Source organism: Bombus fervidus, chromosome 1, assembly GCF_041682495.2.
Source record: "Bombus fervidus isolate BK054 chromosome 1, iyBomFerv1, whole genome shotgun sequence".
In the NCBI taxonomy this organism is placed as follows: domain Eukaryota; kingdom Metazoa; phylum Arthropoda; class Insecta; order Hymenoptera; family Apidae; genus Bombus; species Bombus fervidus.
Window position 1 is genome coordinate 19125689 of NC_091517.1, and position 17623 is coordinate 19143311.

Genomic DNA, 17623 nt, shown 5'->3' on the forward strand with positions numbered 1-17623 from the left:
AGCTTTGATGCAAGATTTATATTACACGTGCAATTTGATGCACGCATTTTGCTCTCGTAGCCGCTTATTTTCGTTTCATTCGTTTCATGAAAATACATGTTTGATTTTCTAAATGAAATTTTCAGTTTAAATTTGTATTATAGGCGTGAAATCGGTTCGTGTAAAATTCATATGAATTGTAAGAAGTTCTTATGATGTATTTTGCAGCATCCTTCTGGATATGCATGCGTTGGATCGTGAAATACATAAAAAAAAAAATAATTGAACGCTTTTATCATTACATTTATAATTAGTTATAAAATTTAATAGAAAATTTCTGAAATGTTGAGCCAACACCTTAATTTTAACACGTGATTCGGTTCACCGAGCGGAAGTTGTGCTACAGCGGAAGTTGTAATATAACATGGACGAAGCACGATTCAAATATGACATTAAACGAATATAACGTTAAACGTTCTCTGTGATTTTAAAATATATTTGTAATAAAAATTGTATATTTGTACATTAAAACACCATGAAGTTTGCATATAAGGTAAAAAGAGTATATTTGTGATTTATGAAATAATAACTTTGTAATAGATGCTGAAATCTGTTCTGTTCCTAACCTAATCTTGTTACGTACTATATTTCAATATTTTATGTAGTTTTATAATTATTATAAATATTTTTTATAGTTCAGTAATCTGCTGGGCACAGTTTATAAGAAAGGGAATTTAATATTTTCTCAAGATGGATCTTCGGTTATTAGCCCAGTGGGAAATCGGATAACAATATATGACTTAAAGAAGTAAGTATAATATTTATTCAAGTATTTCACTTAAATAATTATGATTCCTAATCTAATGATAAATGAAATAATTTTATGAAAATTATTTTCAGTAATAAGTCTCAAACATTACCTGTGGAGAGTCGATATAATTATACAAGCATGGATTTATCACCCAATGGATCATTACTAATTGCAGTTAATGAAGGTACAATTATATCATATTATATGATTGAAGTTAGTCTTAAAATTTCAGTATAATTTTATTTTAAAATTTTTCTAATAGTGGGTGATATTCATATAATTACCATGATTAGTAAAATGGTAATACATAAATATAGATTTAATACAAAAGTGAGATGTGTAAAATTTTCTCCAGACGGTAAACATTTTGCAGTGTGTAAAGAAAATAATGGTATGTCTTTCATATGATATGTAATATATATCATGTACATATAATTAATTTTATTTATTCATTAAAATTGATTAAAAAATTATATTAATGACAATTATTTTTTCAGTATTTATTTTTAATGCACCTGGCTTGCAAACAGCTGAATATAATCCATTTATTATGAAACGTGTATTTCATGCAGCTACGGATGACACAACATTTATTAATTGGTCTTATGATTCAAAATTATTAGCTGTTGGTTCTAAAGATATGACTACAAGAATTTACAGCTTAGAAAAGTATGTAAATTTCAGATATATTAATCTTGGTGGCCATACTGATGGAATTGTAGCATGCTTTTTTGAAAAAAGGAATTATGATTTAATTACAATTAGCAGGTATGTATTTAGAATGTAATTCTCATGGAAACATTTCATTACATAAGATAATATAAATATATTTTAAAGAAATGGACAATTGTGTATTTGGGAGTGTACAATTGATCCAGAAGATTTAATGCCATCCAACATACCTCCAATTAAAAGAGACAAAATAACAGATAGTGATGAAGAAGATGATGTTAATATTGAGAAAGCTATAGAGAAAACAGACAAACAAGTTAAAGCTCATGAACGCAATTTATTGAGATCAGGTAATTGTTCTTTTATAATTTTGTATTTAATGTACAAATAAATTAAAGAAAGACATAAGATATGTAATACAGATTATATTTCACAGGAGATTCAACTGAATCAATTGTAGAAGGTTCTAAAGATAAGACAGAAAACAAACAATTATATTATACTAAATTGGGTCGTCATTATCTAGCTAATGTAGTTCAAAGCAAAGATAAAGTAAAATTAATATTAACTGCAGCTGCATATCATCAACAGACTAATATCCTAGTAGTAGGATTCAGTATTGGTGCATTTTATTTATACGAAATGCCTGATGTAAATATGATACATTCTCTAAGGTATTGTTTAATTAGTTATATTATTTAATATAGTATTTATATTTTTTTAACATTAATGTAATTTATTTTTAATAATCTTCATTTTTCAGTATATCGGACCAATATATTACATCGATTGCCATAAATTCAACTGGTGACTGGATAGCCTTAGGATGTTCTACAGCTGGTCAATTATTAGTATGGGAATGGCAAAGTGAAACTTATGCCATGAAGCAACAAAGCCACAGTAGTAATATAAACTGCTTGGCATACAGTCCTGATGGCCAATACATTATTACCGGAGGTGATGACGGGAAAGTTAAATTATGGAACACTATGAATGGATTTTGTTCTATTACATTTCAAGAACATACATCTACGATAACAGGAGTAATATTTAGTCATAATAGAAAATTTGTTGTTTCTGCATCGCTTGATGGAACTGTTAGAGCATATGATTTAGCGAGGTACAGAAATTTTCGAACTCTTACCTCTCCGCGACCCGTACAGTTTTCCTGCGTTGCTTTAGATTCAAGTGACGAGTTTCTTGCAGCCGGAGGCCAAGACTTTTTTGAAATTTATTTGTGGAGCGTCAAACTGGGAAAACTTTTGGAGGTATATTTCTAGAAAATATTTTAAAATTGCACACATTGAGAATTAGCGATTTAAGTTCAATTAAATAAAATTAAGAAGGATTTAAATAAGATCAATCTTCAACGTGTTAACGTCTCGAAAATTTATAGAATTTTTGCTAAAGTGTTATTGTGTATTTTATATACTAGATATTAAGTGGACACGAAGGTCCAATCGCCAGTTTGGCATTTAATCCAAGTATTACAAGCACGGAATTAGTATCCGTATCTTGGGACAAAACACTGAAAATATGGAATGCAATTGAAAGTGGTTCTTTACATGAAACGATACAGTTAACTGCTGATGGTTTATATGTTACATATAAACCAAATGGTGAAGAAGTAGCAGTTGCCACTTTGGATGGGCAAATCTCATTTTTTCATTGTAAAACGGCGGTACAAATTGGTAGTATTGAAGGAAGAAATGATCTAGGCAGTGGAAGGTGTGATACTGATCTTATTACAGCTAAGCAAAGTCTTAAGGGCAAGTACGTATTTTTAAAAGTATGAATATACCATACATAATGAAATAAAAGTAATTTGGGTACAATTGAAATTACCTTAATTAAATCAAATTTTTAGGGCGTTTACTGTTCTTTGTTATTCAGCTGATGGTACGTGCATATTAGCTGGGGGGCATTCTAAAAATATATGCATTTATAATGTACAAGAATTTATACTTATAAAAAAGTTTGTTGTAACACAGAATAGATCACTAGATGGAGTTGATGTAAGTAACTTTTTATGTCAACTTTGAATTATAATATTTTTACTATTTTCTGGAAGGGAATATTATTTTTCCTATAAAAATTTATTTTTCGTAGGATTTTATAAATAAACGAAATTTAACAGAATTTGGAAACATGGCATTAGTGGAAAAACGAGGAAAAAATGTAAAGTTACAATTACCAGGCGTTAGAAGTGGAGATATGGCGAGCAGAAATATAAAACCAGAAATTAGAGTATATAGTTTACAGTTTTCTCCAACAGGTTGAATTTATTTTCTAATTTATATCGAATATTATTTTGATTTAATTTTAATAACAAACCAAACAATATTTGTTGCATATAGGACAAGCGTGGGCTGCGGCAACGACGGAAGGAGTATTATTATATTCGTTAGATGCTGCATTGGTATTTGATCCATTTGAATTGGAATTAGGAATTACACCAGAAGCTGTGAAAAAAACTTTGAGTCAAATGGAATATGCAAAAGGTTTGGGATTTATATATAACTTAATTTCTTTAGAATAAATAAAAGTGCACTAATAAACAACATTTCCAGCATTAATGATGGCTCTGAAGCTGAATGAAAAATTATTAATAAAACGCGTTATAGAAAATATTCCGTGCTCAGATAGTAAGTTAATAATAGTTTATTAATGTGATATTAGCCATCCAATATACTTATTATATCTCTGATTTCAGTTAATTTAACAGTAACGGTTTTATCCAATATTTATGTCGAGAAAGTTTTAAAATTCATAGCATCGGAATTGGAATTTACTAGGCATATACATTTTTATCTTCTTTGGATAGAAATGATATTGACTAGTCACGGACCAAGAATAGATACAGCTCTTCAAATGCCGATATTGCTAATGTTGCAGAAAAATATGCAAAAAAAATACGATGATTTGAGTAAACTGTTAGTATATAATTTTTATGCGTATTATTGTTTAAAAATATTAATATTCTTTTTACTATTACAGATGTGATTTCAATCAGTATACAATGAGTTATTTGAAAAAAGTTGGTGCTTATAAAGCCAAAAAAGCTGTTTCCAATAACAGTTTAATGGAAACTGACGAGGAATCTGAAAAATCTTTGGTAGGAGAAATTGAAATTGATTAAAACGTTTTAATGATAAGATTGAATAATAAAGAAGTAGATTACTATTCACATAAATATTTTATGTATATAATCATAGAACTATTTTATACACGTGTACAATTTATTTATAAGCTTTATAGTAATCTTAAATAAATTCATCTAGTATCTTGTTTGTTATTTTTATTAAATGTATATTTTAATTTAACAAATAACGTATTTTAAAAAATACATCAGACCTATTTACTTTCATACATTTCTAGTACAGTATATCTATATAGTAGTTTCTAGCCCTAGGGTATTATAATTATGAAAAGCTATACAATACGTGATAATTTCGCTAATAATAATTTATAGATTTTTATTTAACTATATTATGTATCTATAGCATTACGTTGCCTTCTTAAGTAAGAGTATCGGCCAATACAAAATGACGAACAGCATAAATAGTACAGGAAAACCTATTCTGCTGTAATTGTCAAATTTTTGTGACCGTGTTTTGCATACACGTATCATTGGATATTCAGTATCTAGCCACGCATTTTGTAGAAGATGTTTGCTACCAGCTCTTTTATTTCTTGCTTTTGGTATATATGTTGAGTCATAATCCCAAAAACTTTGACCCTTTTCCATGGCAACTATACGCTAAAAATAATGCGGAACTTATTAAATATATAATTTTGTATGTTTTTATTATTAGTTATCCAATACAAATTTTCTAATGTTTTATGTTTTTTTTTTGCTGTATTTTATCTAACGTATTACTTGACGCATTTATTGAATCTCTTGTTAACCATTAATCCACAGACTTCTTTGATTGATTAATAGTATTGACCTTGCACAACGCACGCATGTATATAAGGTGTTAAATAATTATGGATCTAAGCAAGGCCTGGACTTGATGTAATATAAAATTGGGTAAATATTAAAAATATTTAGGTTTCGAGAAATAGTTAGAGATATATTATTTAATGTTAATATAATGGCGTATTAATAACATACAATGGTATAGGGATAAGCAGATAGAACAAGAATTAAATGATATAGTAACGTACAGGGATAATAAATTAATTTCCATTTAGTATTGAAAAGATTTGGTACTCTAACTTGTACTTATGACAATAATGTCAAAATTGCTATACGAACTGTTGAGTAATGTCGGGACATTGACGATTGTAGATCATATTCCAACTGGTACTGTAAGTCGAGTACTTTTACAACAACGAATTCACCGAGAGCAGCAAATACAAACATCATGCAGCCTGCCATCCAAACATCTAGTGCCTAAACGCATAAAGATATGTTATCACAATGTTCATCGGTCAATGTTTTGATATATTAATAAATCTTCAAATTATTCTGCTATCTAGAAAACTAGAGGTATTAACATCGAAATAATTTACATAAACATTGAAATAGTTTAATATATATTCGATATCATATGTACCAAGATCAGTTTAGATTATGTGTTCAGACACAGAAATATCGTAATGGAACGGTTCCGTTCAGACGAAGATATAGAATTTATGTTATCAGTTCATATCCGATAATGTCAGATACAAAAACAATACATACTTCTCCATCTCATACAATAGCTATCATTTGATAATTTCAAAAGATTTCTACCGTATAGCATTATTACGTAACAAAGATGATAAGGAAAGAAAACGTCACTGTGCTATTCACAAATAAAAATGTAGTGAAGAAGTATTAGGTAGTGTTCAAAGAACTAATGGATGACGCAAATGATATGAAAATTCCATTAGAAACTAAGTTACAAGTAAGACTGTCTGAACAGAATGTTCTTATTATCATGTTCGCCTAAACATATCCTGACAATCATAGAAATGTACTTTGTAAAACAAAACATTATTTCTGAGATGGTCAAAGAGAATTTTTGTATGCTTCTATGAATATAAAGTATCCCCGCCCCCATAAAAAAGAGAACAAGTGTAAAGAAGGAATAAGAAGAATTATACGGTTGAACGATTAGTAGTAATACTCTTTGAATTATATTGGAACCTACTTTCACGTAAGCAACTGGCGGAATATCGCTTTTCAGACCAGTAAACATAGTAACCAAGGTCAGCATACTGGTTACTAAAAGAGCCACACGACCAGGGATCGCATCTAAGCCCAACCAGAAGCTAAACCAAGATAACATCACAACCAACGTGGATGGTGCGAAAGTTTGTATCAGATGATGACCAATTTGCCTCTCGAATCGGAAGAACACTACCAGTCGTGAAAAATTTCCTGTAAATTATAATATATATTAAATATATGTATTTCATGTCTGGATATCACCGTCCTGTATTGAAACAAAAATCGTACCACTTTTTTCGAGCATATAATCAACAGTTTCTTCAGCAACCACCGGCTTCCCGATATCATATTGTAAAAGCTTCAGTTCTGGGTTCACCGTGACTGCGCCCAATCCCCATCTTAAGCGTAACTTCTGTTTGTGATAGGAAACTATCGCGAGTAATGCAGTTTTCCATGTTAAAGTAGTGAATATGTTGAGTTTTGGGATTATAGAAATGGATGGTTGTCGGATAGAACATTCTCATTTTAATAATTTAATATTTAAATATGAACTTATATAACTGACTATTTGTTAATACCAAATAATAAATAATAAAATAAAATTAATGAAATTAAACAATGCGTGTTTAAATAATAAAAGTAAACAAAGTTTTAAGGGATTAATTGGTAATGAATATAAATATAAAGAAGCGTGGCATATTAATAAGAAGATTGAATTAAGAAGCAGGTGTTTCTACATCAACAGTTCAATAGTACAATGAAACAGTTCAATGGATCTTAAATGATTCCATTCCGTTCTATTCTCCATTGAAATTTTAAATATAAATTGCAATAATTTGTTTCGACAATGTTCTATCGCTAACTATTGTAAGACTTCTGTGACGTTCTAGAATCTAGAGTTGCATACAAGGTGTACCAATAAATTTATTTATCTACATTCACATCATTTGTGTTATTTTTAGAGATATGAAGAAACTTGCCAGTAACAATTTTCTACATGTTTCAGCAATATGATTAAACCGCGAATATTCATGTAAATTTTTATTTTTATCGTTACAATTAAAAGAACAGTTTAACTAAATATGATTAAACCGAAGAATAATTAACTGAAAAAAATAATAAAAATGCAGGAATGAGATATATCCTGTTAGCGAGTCTTGTTCCGTTATTGAACTTACAACTTTCTATGTAGATAGGGCATATTTGAATGTCCATTGGGTAGAGTTGAAATTCCATTTGGCAGGCGATGATGGCATGCATCCGTGCTGAATACTTGACCGTTTTGTTTCTGTACAACGTAACAGATGAGAATTTGTGATTTAACGCCGCAATTTCTGAAAAAGAAAATGATTTTAATTCATTATTAGATATTTCAAAGTTATTACGAAGTTTCATGGTCATCTCAAGACTACTGTAAGATCAAACATGTTTTAGGCAAAAACATATTAAAGTCATTATAAAAATACATTTAGATTACTTGAAGATCATTTCAAGGCTACTTCAAGGTTATTCAGAATTTTACGGATCATTAACGCGTATAATATCCATATCAGGTAGATCGTTATCGGTTTTTTGACGAATACCAGATACAATATGAATACTTATTATTAGATAAGTAGTGAAAGATATAATAAATGATTAATAAAAGACTTCAACAGAGTATTAGAAAGTTTAGTCAATATAGATAGGAAATAGTTGTTCATTTATCATCCTTGTGCTACATTGTATCAAATATCAGTCTTACTCCTTTCAATTTTATAATATTGTGAATTTTCATTTGTAATAGAACTGGAAGTGTAATATTATTGTCTATACGAGCAGTTAGTAACGTTTTAGAAATTTTAATCTAACATTATTTGCACATGTCCTTATATGATCCATATATATAGCATTTATGACAAAAATTACCAGAGACTTTCGCGTTTAAGAAGTAAAGATCTGGCTGCCATAAACTGTCGAAGAATTCAGGAGGCAGTGTCACGTAATCGTCGCCCTCCTCGAAAATCTCGTCCGGCATATCAAGTCGAGATTCGATCCAACTCTGACGAACGAACATGTCTACCCTATTTGATGTAATTCTGTTATTTCTGTGGCAACTGTTGAATACGTAACATATAATTATTTGAAATAGTAAAACACAAATAGATAATATATTGACTGAAAGTTATTCAATATATGTATTATACAATATTATATTCTCAACATAAAAATATTTATTATGTAGGAGTAAAGGATGGCTATTTATTATTTTATTTGGCTATTATAAAAAAAGGACCGCAACTCAAAAAAGCTTACTACCTAAGTAATATGTATTAAATTATTAGTGTTATGATAGTAAATTAAAATAAGTCGAATCTATCTAATGAAATATTATTTGCACATTTTTTAATATACTTTAGCGTGCAAAACACGTGCATATCAATCAGTAGCATGATCTCATTAATATACCATCTCCACTCACCGGAAATCCATATCCTCTACATTTATTGAATTGATATCAGCTACAAAGATATTGAAGTCCACTACCACTGGAAAACCTTGCTTCGATGGAGGCCTGATCTCTGCGTTGTTTTTTCGCATTTAACCCATGCTGATTAGCGTACAATTACACGTACAATCATACAAACCGCGCATATACAAGGTGCCCTATTTAGCGTGACCAAAATAGCTTTCCAAAAAATATGATCTTTAATAATTAAAATGGGACACCTTGGATAGTGGCTATTATATCTAAAAAGTATTCACACATACCCATGTCTTTCAATGAAACGTACTTTGATTCAGGTCTGCATTTCATTTCCACGACACCAGATTTTTGTAATTGCATAAAAGTACGTTTAGGTTAGTAGGAAACATATATTTAAGCCTACTTAATCAGTGTATGTTACAATTACATAAGTACGGAAATATCAAAATAAGTAGCAACAGAATACAAATAGTTTCACTACTCACTATACGTACACATGGTACTTTCAAAAAAATTTATAATTCTAATACTATGTATACGTATAATTGTGACATAAGCTAATAGTTCGTTCGAAAATATATATATGTGGAATGAATTTTTTGTATATAAATTATTCAAGGAAAAGATATTTCATTGAATTGTTGACTAACCTTTCACGTAATACTCCGGTAGAACTATCCTCGACTTTAATGTGGAGTTTTTCACGTCATCGGTCAAGAAGCTATGAAAACATTTGGTAACATTATACAAGAATTTATACAAGTATTTACAATATTTTGGAAAATATACAAAAGAAGGTATACACGAAATAATATATAAAATGTGAAAACTAGTAAACGTGAAAGAAATATTCTATATGACAAAAAGTTTCTTTGAAATATTTTTAAATTGCAAGTACGATGAAGCAAAATACATTTCGAAAGTTGCAAACTCATTACTTTTTGATTAATATTTTGATGAGAGACAATGGGCTTTTTTTTAGTTATAATACCTCGCACTAGAACGCACTTCCGCGAAAAGTTTCAGATATGAATAAAAAAGTACTGTTAGGATCGTGTTCTTCATCCTAAGATTTCGACAACTGCCGATGCATTTTGATCAGTCATCCTACCAGTTACGACGCGTTCCAATTAACCTATTACAATAGCAGTTACACGCAATCTATTTCAATTGCAAATGTCGTCGAATATCTTCAGTACAATGTAGTAGTTATTACCTTTTTTTTTTTTGTAGTTGCGCAACGATCCTGCGAAAAAGGTTATACAGTCACCGACATGTTGTTAAACGTAGTGATATTGTACCTAAATAATTGCTTCCTAAAATATCGAATTAACATGATCCATTTTTTCAGGATAATCTATTTTATTTAATGAAACTTTTCTCTTATGAAAAAAAAGATACGAAGTTTCTTCAAACTCTTCATTCGGAAAGTCATTCTAAAAAGAATTGTGATTATAGAACTGTAATTATATTACATTATATTTTTATTAATGATTATTATTACTTCATTCTTTTATATCATTATTTTATACAAAAATTCTGGAATAAGGGAATAAATTCATTGATCACTACTATAGTATGTATTTGGGACAATTTTCACTAAGGTTATGGTATATTAGTAAAAAGCTTGAGTGGAGGAATCCAATAAAAAGGGTTTCGGCTACCGCAAATCTCGATTTTTGGAACGTCTATTTGTCCGGATAAGCGATTGGGTGGTTGCAAAGTATGGATGCTTAGGATGCCAATTAAGCCAATTAGGTTAAGTTTAGGTCAATTATTTTCAAAGTAGAAATTTTATGATAATCAGAACACATTTTGTTGAACTTCTTAAAAATCTAGTATAAAGCTTCTTTGTGACTTTAGGTGTTGATACAATGACGATTAGATTAGACATTGTACTGATATGAAAGCAAGAATTTTACAAAAGAGTAAAACATTCCATAAGAAAATAGGCGACCACAGTATCAACTTTCTTTTATCTTATCTTTTCTTCATTTTCCTTTTATCTCATCTTAATTTAACAATTGATACTTATGGATTTCCAAATTTATCAAGTGACTTGAGCGCCACTGTTTTTTGATATGAAAATTTGTTTTACGAAACTATTTTGTAACCCTGTAAAAAAAAAAAAAGAAAAAAAAAGAAGGAAGAAAGACAAAGGAGGAAAGATGAAAGGTTGTAATCATCCGAGACCTGCCTTCGTGAACTTATCACTATGGCTTTCGAACAAGTTCATGCCTAGATGTAGACACAGTGGAGGTCAGATCAAAGGACGGATTTGTATGATCATGCTTAAGCGAGATATTGTGACAATTCTACATATGTATGTGATGTGAATCTTGTAGTGACGTGTATTAGAAGCGCTGTCATACGTTAATTCTTCATATACATACAGGGTGTTTCCACAGATTTGTATACAAATTCTATTAAAAGTAGAAAAGAATAATAGAATGAATGGTACATATATAATAATATCATAAACGTGATAAGTCTTTAACATAACAACATAGTAAGATCTCAAATACAGCGCTAATGAAATTTCATAATATTTCATATGACACATATAATATATATATTTATACAAAGCATCTATATGTGTAAATTATTTCGTGTGTCATTTTATATACTTTGTCTCTAATTAAATGCATAGATGAAGAAGACTGAATTAACGGATTTTTCAATTTTATTCCTACTTACCGACGCATATGCATATGGTTCTATGCCTATGGTATCTGATTAGAGTACACAATCATAGAGGGCGGTGATGGCGCAATTAAAAATTATCTGCAAAAAAATGTGAAATTTAAAAAATGTTTTCATTTATTTAAGATTTATTAAGAATACAGCCAAAAACAAATCACAATTAATTTATTATTGTCAAATATATTCATGCTAGTACATATATAAGTTACTTCTTATTTATTATCTATAAATCTCTAAATCGATAAATTGATTGGTAAATAAAGATAAAATCCATATCTAATATTACGTAATTTCATTGTTTGTATAAATCAAACAATGAAAATTTACGTATCAGTTTATTGATTGCGATTAGATTATAGTAATTCTCTTTTCAACGACAGAGAATGTAAGTAATTGATTATATTAATAACTAGTAAAATTCGACATTATACAAATAAAGAAGAATTCTTTTAATCCACAAAATTCATTAAGTCAAATCAAATAAAATTCAAATCTCTTCGATATATAAATCAAAATATACCAATTTTGTCAAAAAGTCATTGTTCTCCTTGTGACAATTTTATTCATTTTTTATAAATTGTTTAATTAGTATATGGACTAATAACTCTCCTTCACATAATTTCAATTCCGTTCAGGCAATATAAAAACTCAATCCATTATTCAAGATGTCCATATCCCATTAAAGCACCTTTCTACATTTCCGTAAGTCTCAATAAGTTGTTCATAAGGCTAAACGAAATTAGACCAGGGGAGTTCTCAGTGGTAATTTAGAATGTTGTTGCAGACAGGTTTCTGAATCGAACAACTTGCCTTTAAGCTCAGATAAGATGTAAAATATATGTATACCAGCATAGTCATGAGAAGGAAAAGAAAAAAGAAGAGAGAGTGAGTGGTACTGCTAAACAGACGTCAGAAGAGAGCCTGAAATTCCAATCTCTCGACTTCTCTCTGGAATTCCCACTTCCCCAGAAACTGACTGTTATAAGAAGACAACGGTACTAGACATCACAGTGGTGTAAAATATGACTTCGTAATGCAGGAACATGTAAAGTTGGCATAATTGTCATTATCATACACATCGATATCACATGTTCGATCAAATTAAAAATACTGAGTTTTAGACATTTTTGTTGAAGACGAATGTTTTAGAAGTTTTGGAGACTATGGGAACTTAATGTTAACGAATCGGGTAATGTATATTTTATTTGATAAGTTAAAGATTTTTAATTTTAGAAATTAAAAAATTCGAAAAATTGAAAATTGAGAAATTGAAAAACTTAAAAATTCGGAAATTTGGAAATTTGAAAGATTGAAAAATTCAAAGAGTCAAAGAAGAGCCCGAGATTCCGATATTCTAACTTTTCCATGGAATTTCCCCTTCTCCAGGATATGACATTTGCGAGAAGGCACCGACACCAGCATCCACATGCTCTACGATTAGACATTATAGTAGTCTAAAACTTGACCTCGATCAGCGACCTCGATGAGTCTTCCTCTCGTCCACTTTTCCCTGATTTCTTTCCGTGGTTCGATTTAACTTGATCTACTGTTTGAATGTAACTAAGCTTAAACGATGTATCCCAGTCAATTACATGATCTCTGTAATTTAACTTAATATTAGTATCCCGTAGAGATAAGAACATAGTGAAAATTTGTGAGAAGTATAGTAGCAATTGCACGAAGTAATTGTAATAATTTTGTATAAAGGTGTATAGATAAATAATATTATTTAATAATATTTAATGTACTTAAATAATTCCGATATTATACCCATAGTGTCATTAATAAAAATTTAGATAATGAAGCATTACATATTTCGAATATTCGAAACAACGCAGATTTGAGACAATAGAATAATCAAATTTTTAGAATAGCGAAGCGATTTATATTAAATTCCACACAAGAAAATAATCCGTGGCCATAAAAAATTACAGAGCAAAAACCATCGCCTATATAGAAAATTACACTTAACAGCAAGGGAGTCAATAACCTACATAAAAGGAACATAATATACATATAATTTCCTAGAAACTATTTGAAAGTCGTGTTTCGTGACGTGAACAACTATCGTTGACAAACAAAAATCATCGGTCACTTCCGCACATCATCTAGGGAACACTATACATTGATTGATGTTAAAAGCTCTCTTTCTGTGGAACCTTCACAAGTAGCATAATATTAAGTCATTCGCTCCACAATTATTATCCTTCCTATCGATTTTGAGTAACTAAACTTTATTATTTTCCAGTTTTTTAGCCAATTGGAATAGCCATTGATTTAATAATAAAGCTGTATCGCATGTATATAAATCCATATGGATTCGGATCCAAATTTTTAATAACTATCCCATGCTTACTTACTATGTATGCGGATCATTGTCGTGCAGTATCCGATAGATTATTTTCTCTCTTATATCAAACTGTTGAGAATAACGTCAACCGTATTGAAGGTAAATTTAAACGAATAAGTTTGTAGTAAACTTGTAAACAATTTCACCATTCAATACATTGAAATTCATTTGAAAGGAATAGAGATTTTTGTTTTTTTTTTAAGTTATAAACATTAGCTATAAGATTTATAAACCTTGCATCGGAACTGCGCTTTCTCATGTCCACCACGTACAAACGACGTAGGTAATCAAGAGTTTATTACCTTAAGCGTTAAGTGACTTCAGTTGAAGAAATCCAATCAAATTGATTGTGAGTTAGTGGAACGAAACAGTCTGGGCGAACCATCTTGAATCGATTCTTCCGTTAACTACAAGAATAATCTTTTATTTTGAGATCTACTAATTTAGAAATTTAGAGTTAACACCTTTGCATAAATTTACATAATTTAAAATATCTGCATAATAATTCAGACACAATTTAGAACATTTACATAGTCGTCACATGATATATCTAAAATTTAATTCCATACAAACCTACAAATATAAATATAGCATTTGTAAAAGTAAAAATTTTCTATGTTCAAACCAAATTTATGAATATAAAATTCTTAGAAGTATTAACCAATTTGAATGACAACAACCACTCCAAAATTATACATACAAGTCTCCTCAAACATATCATGTTAATCTAAATAGTTGTGTAAAACAAATTTGCTCCAAACAATATATTTACTCAATTTCCCCTAGGAAACACATTTCAAGCAACGGTGTAGGCGGAAGCACAAACAGCGACTGGTTACACGACAAAAAGTCTCAACGACGCAACATGGCTAGAAAGTCACGGTTGTGTGACCGTTGAGCTTGTCCCATTTACGCTTCTCTCCTCAAACATAAAAGTCACACGTTTGAACACCTATACACGTTTCTATATTTTTCATTCTCATGGAAATATCAACGCCGTCAGCTGGCGTCGATATTTTTATACATACCTAGTACTCGTAGCCAGAAGTTGCATTGGTTTATCGGTAACGCGTCTGTGGTGAAATCTCGTTGCCCGCAAAAAGACAGCTACTATAGTTTCCTATTCGTTCTAGCGATAATTTAAGAATGTTTTCGTGCGCCTCGCTGTCGCTATTAATTATTGAGAGTGCAGCATTTCTTTTATGCTTGAATGCTTCGGCGTTTTGTAACATTCTGTAAGATGTCGATGTAACAGAATATATTGTTTCAGGTATAAGGAAATGCATCTGTTCCAGGACCATGTAAGGTTTGTGCGATTATTGCTAGAAAAAGTTAAAAAGCTACGTGGCGTACTTGAGGAACTTTCATTGGAGAGGCGTGTTTTCTTTCTGTAGTCTTAAACAATGTAAATTTAGAAGTAGAAAGGCTTAGAACTTTGAAAATTTGAAAGTTAAGCAATTTTTAAATTTGAAAATTCGAAACCTTGCACACATAAGTCTATAAACCTTTTATTTTAAATAATCTTAGTTCAATTTAACATATTATTTGATATATTATAAAAAAAACTAATAATAACTTATGACAACTTAAATAATCAAGAAATGTTAAATGTGTGCTACTGGAATAATATTAATGTGAAATATCTTTCAACATCGCTGCTATGTAATTTCTCTGACATATGCACAAATCTCGGAGTGGGACATGCTATAGATTCGCGAGCACTTTCTCTACCATAGATGCAATGTTATCGTTGCTGTCTAATAAAAATTTATATTCTTCCTTAATTATAAACATAAATTGCTCACAATCTACTAATTAAAATAACACATAAATTTTCTATCTTTAATAAAACTATCTTTAATAAAACTTATTTTCATTTTATTGTACACATTCAAAATACATATATTGTATATGTGTACTTTATTTTAATGACGGGTTGATTTTCAAGACAACAATTTAGTTAGTTAGATTATGTTCATTTTACGCGAGTATCGTTCATTATAATTTAAGAAAAATGGTTAATTACATATGAGGTACATCATCCAGCGCAATCAGCTAAAATAATTCATTGAGTTTTCAATGTTGTAAATTTTGGAACTTTTAAATTTATATGTCTATCTTTTAAAAAGAACTCCTTTTGTTAGCAAGATGTTGCAATTCAATCGGAACGGAATACGTTGAAATTCAACGGAATACAATTCAATCGGACAAGAACAGAATCTCATTAGAGACATCTAATATAACTGTATACAATATAGCTATCAGTATACGGCAAGCTTTTACATACGTGTAGTTCGAGAAAGCGTAATGTAATCCCTAATTTTTCTTTGTGAAAGATGCTAGCTCCTCTTGTTGCATGTAAATCCGACTTCTATCGATCTGAATCACTTTTTAACATTCTAACCTTTCAATACATGAATTATTTAACTTTGTGTAATCGTCTAACTCATTTCATTTATAATCCTTTCTCTCCTTGATATCTTTTCCGTAACTATTTTTTCTTCCATCGAGATACTATTTAAATATTTATGACAATATGATGCACTATTCTTTTTTAAATCATGGGAATTTCTTTTTGTGTCTTTTATTCATGCAGTGGGCTTCTGTGGAGTATTCATTATTCTACATATTAACAATACATAAACATTTACATTTTTCAGTAATATTGAATTTACCTAATTTTTATACATTATTTCACTGCTTGATCGTTAATGGGTTAAACTGAAAATTAGCAACATGTCCCTCATGTCATGTTATTAGTTTCGTGAGAACAATCGTGTCTATTTTACACTTGCACCCGAAGAGGTCTGTCCTGAAGAAGTAGACTGTTATGTCTATGAAATGTCGACGCAAAGTGCAAGTGCAACTTATCATCGCGAAAGCTTGAAATCTAAATTGTCCTTAATGTTTAAACCTTTACATTCAAAAACAATTAATTCTATAATTTTTATTTAAGTCTATAAGAAATAAAAGCACCTATCAGCTTTTTTCTGATGTTATGACTGCCATTGTGTTTCCTGATTTTTAAACTACCATACAGTAAACTTCTTGCCACATAGTTTCCCGTGGAATAAAAAGCATGGTGTTCTCTGGAATGTGCCAATTATCGTAGAAATCGTGTCGAGTTCGAACAACCAATCAGAGCCAAAATAGAAAAAAGCGAGGTCTAAAGGACGACTAATCAGGAAGCGGATATGCGTTAATTAATTTTTACGAGTGAATACATATTTGCGAACAATTATTTGTCAAATGTGATTTCTTTACTTTCGTTCTTTGACGTCATAATATGTATTTTCTCTATCCATTAAGCTTACGTGATATGAAAAACGTAGATAACTTTATGTTTCTATGTGAGCTAATTTATCGAATCAGCACAATTTTTATTATGCGACACGAACTTTAAATAAATTATATATGAATTCGAATTCAAGAAGAGTATTATTATTGAGGTTAAATTTAATAGTAATTCCTTAGAATTCG

The 17623-nt window shown here is 29.9% G+C and overlaps 2 protein-coding genes and 1 long non-coding RNA gene across 16 annotated transcripts; 1 reads left to right on the forward strand and 2 right to left on the reverse strand.

The window, feature by feature from the left end:
• Positions 1-372: 372 nt before the first annotated feature.
• Positions 373-4749, forward strand: LOC139988959 (periodic tryptophan protein 2 homolog). The gene is made up of 15 exons (XM_072006781.1): positions 373-532; positions 675-787; positions 880-974; positions 1053-1181; positions 1288-1558; positions 1628-1812; positions 1899-2136; positions 2226-2730; positions 2898-3235; positions 3330-3477; positions 3572-3737; positions 3820-3963; positions 4033-4107; positions 4176-4395; positions 4460-4749. The coding sequence occupies exons 1-15, from the start codon at positions 515-517 to the stop codon at positions 4599-4601; spliced, it is 2787 nt and encodes a 928-aa protein (XP_071862882.1). The 5' UTR covers positions 373-514; the 3' UTR covers positions 4602-4749.
• Alka (glycine receptor subunit alpha alkaliphile) lies at positions 4746-10409 on the reverse strand. Of its 13 annotated transcripts, none has more exons than XM_072006888.1 (10): positions 10082-10152; positions 9741-9811; positions 9375-9409; positions 9085-9184; positions 8532-8719; positions 7802-7957; positions 6912-7052; positions 6604-6833; positions 5724-5861; positions 4746-5222 (listed from the first exon to the last, which is right to left on the reverse strand). In XM_072006888.1, the coding sequence occupies exons 3-10, from the start codon at positions 9376-9378 to the stop codon at positions 4968-4970; spliced, it is 1212 nt and encodes a 403-aa protein (XP_071862989.1). In that variant the 5' UTR covers positions 9379-9409; positions 9741-9811; positions 10082-10152; the 3' UTR covers positions 4746-4967. The 13 variants fall into 13 exon arrangements, with proteins under 13 accessions (XP_071862989.1, XP_071862963.1, XP_071862999.1 ...); XM_072006862.1 differs by having other exon boundaries at positions 9085-9213; XM_072006898.1 differs by having other exon boundaries at positions 8532-8686; positions 9085-9291.
• A 1635-nt stretch (positions 10410-12044) lies between these two features.
• On the reverse strand, positions 12045-17007 carry LOC139989058 (uncharacterized). Of its 2 annotated transcripts, XR_011800257.1 has the most exons (4): positions 16819-17007; positions 15172-16746; positions 14446-15065; positions 12045-13392 (listed from the first exon to the last, which is right to left on the reverse strand). It is a non-coding gene; the product is annotated as an uncharacterized lncRNA (long non-coding RNA). The 2 variants fall into 2 exon arrangements; XR_011800256.1 differs by having other exon boundaries at positions 15172-17007.
• Positions 17008-17623: the final 616 nt, after the last annotated feature.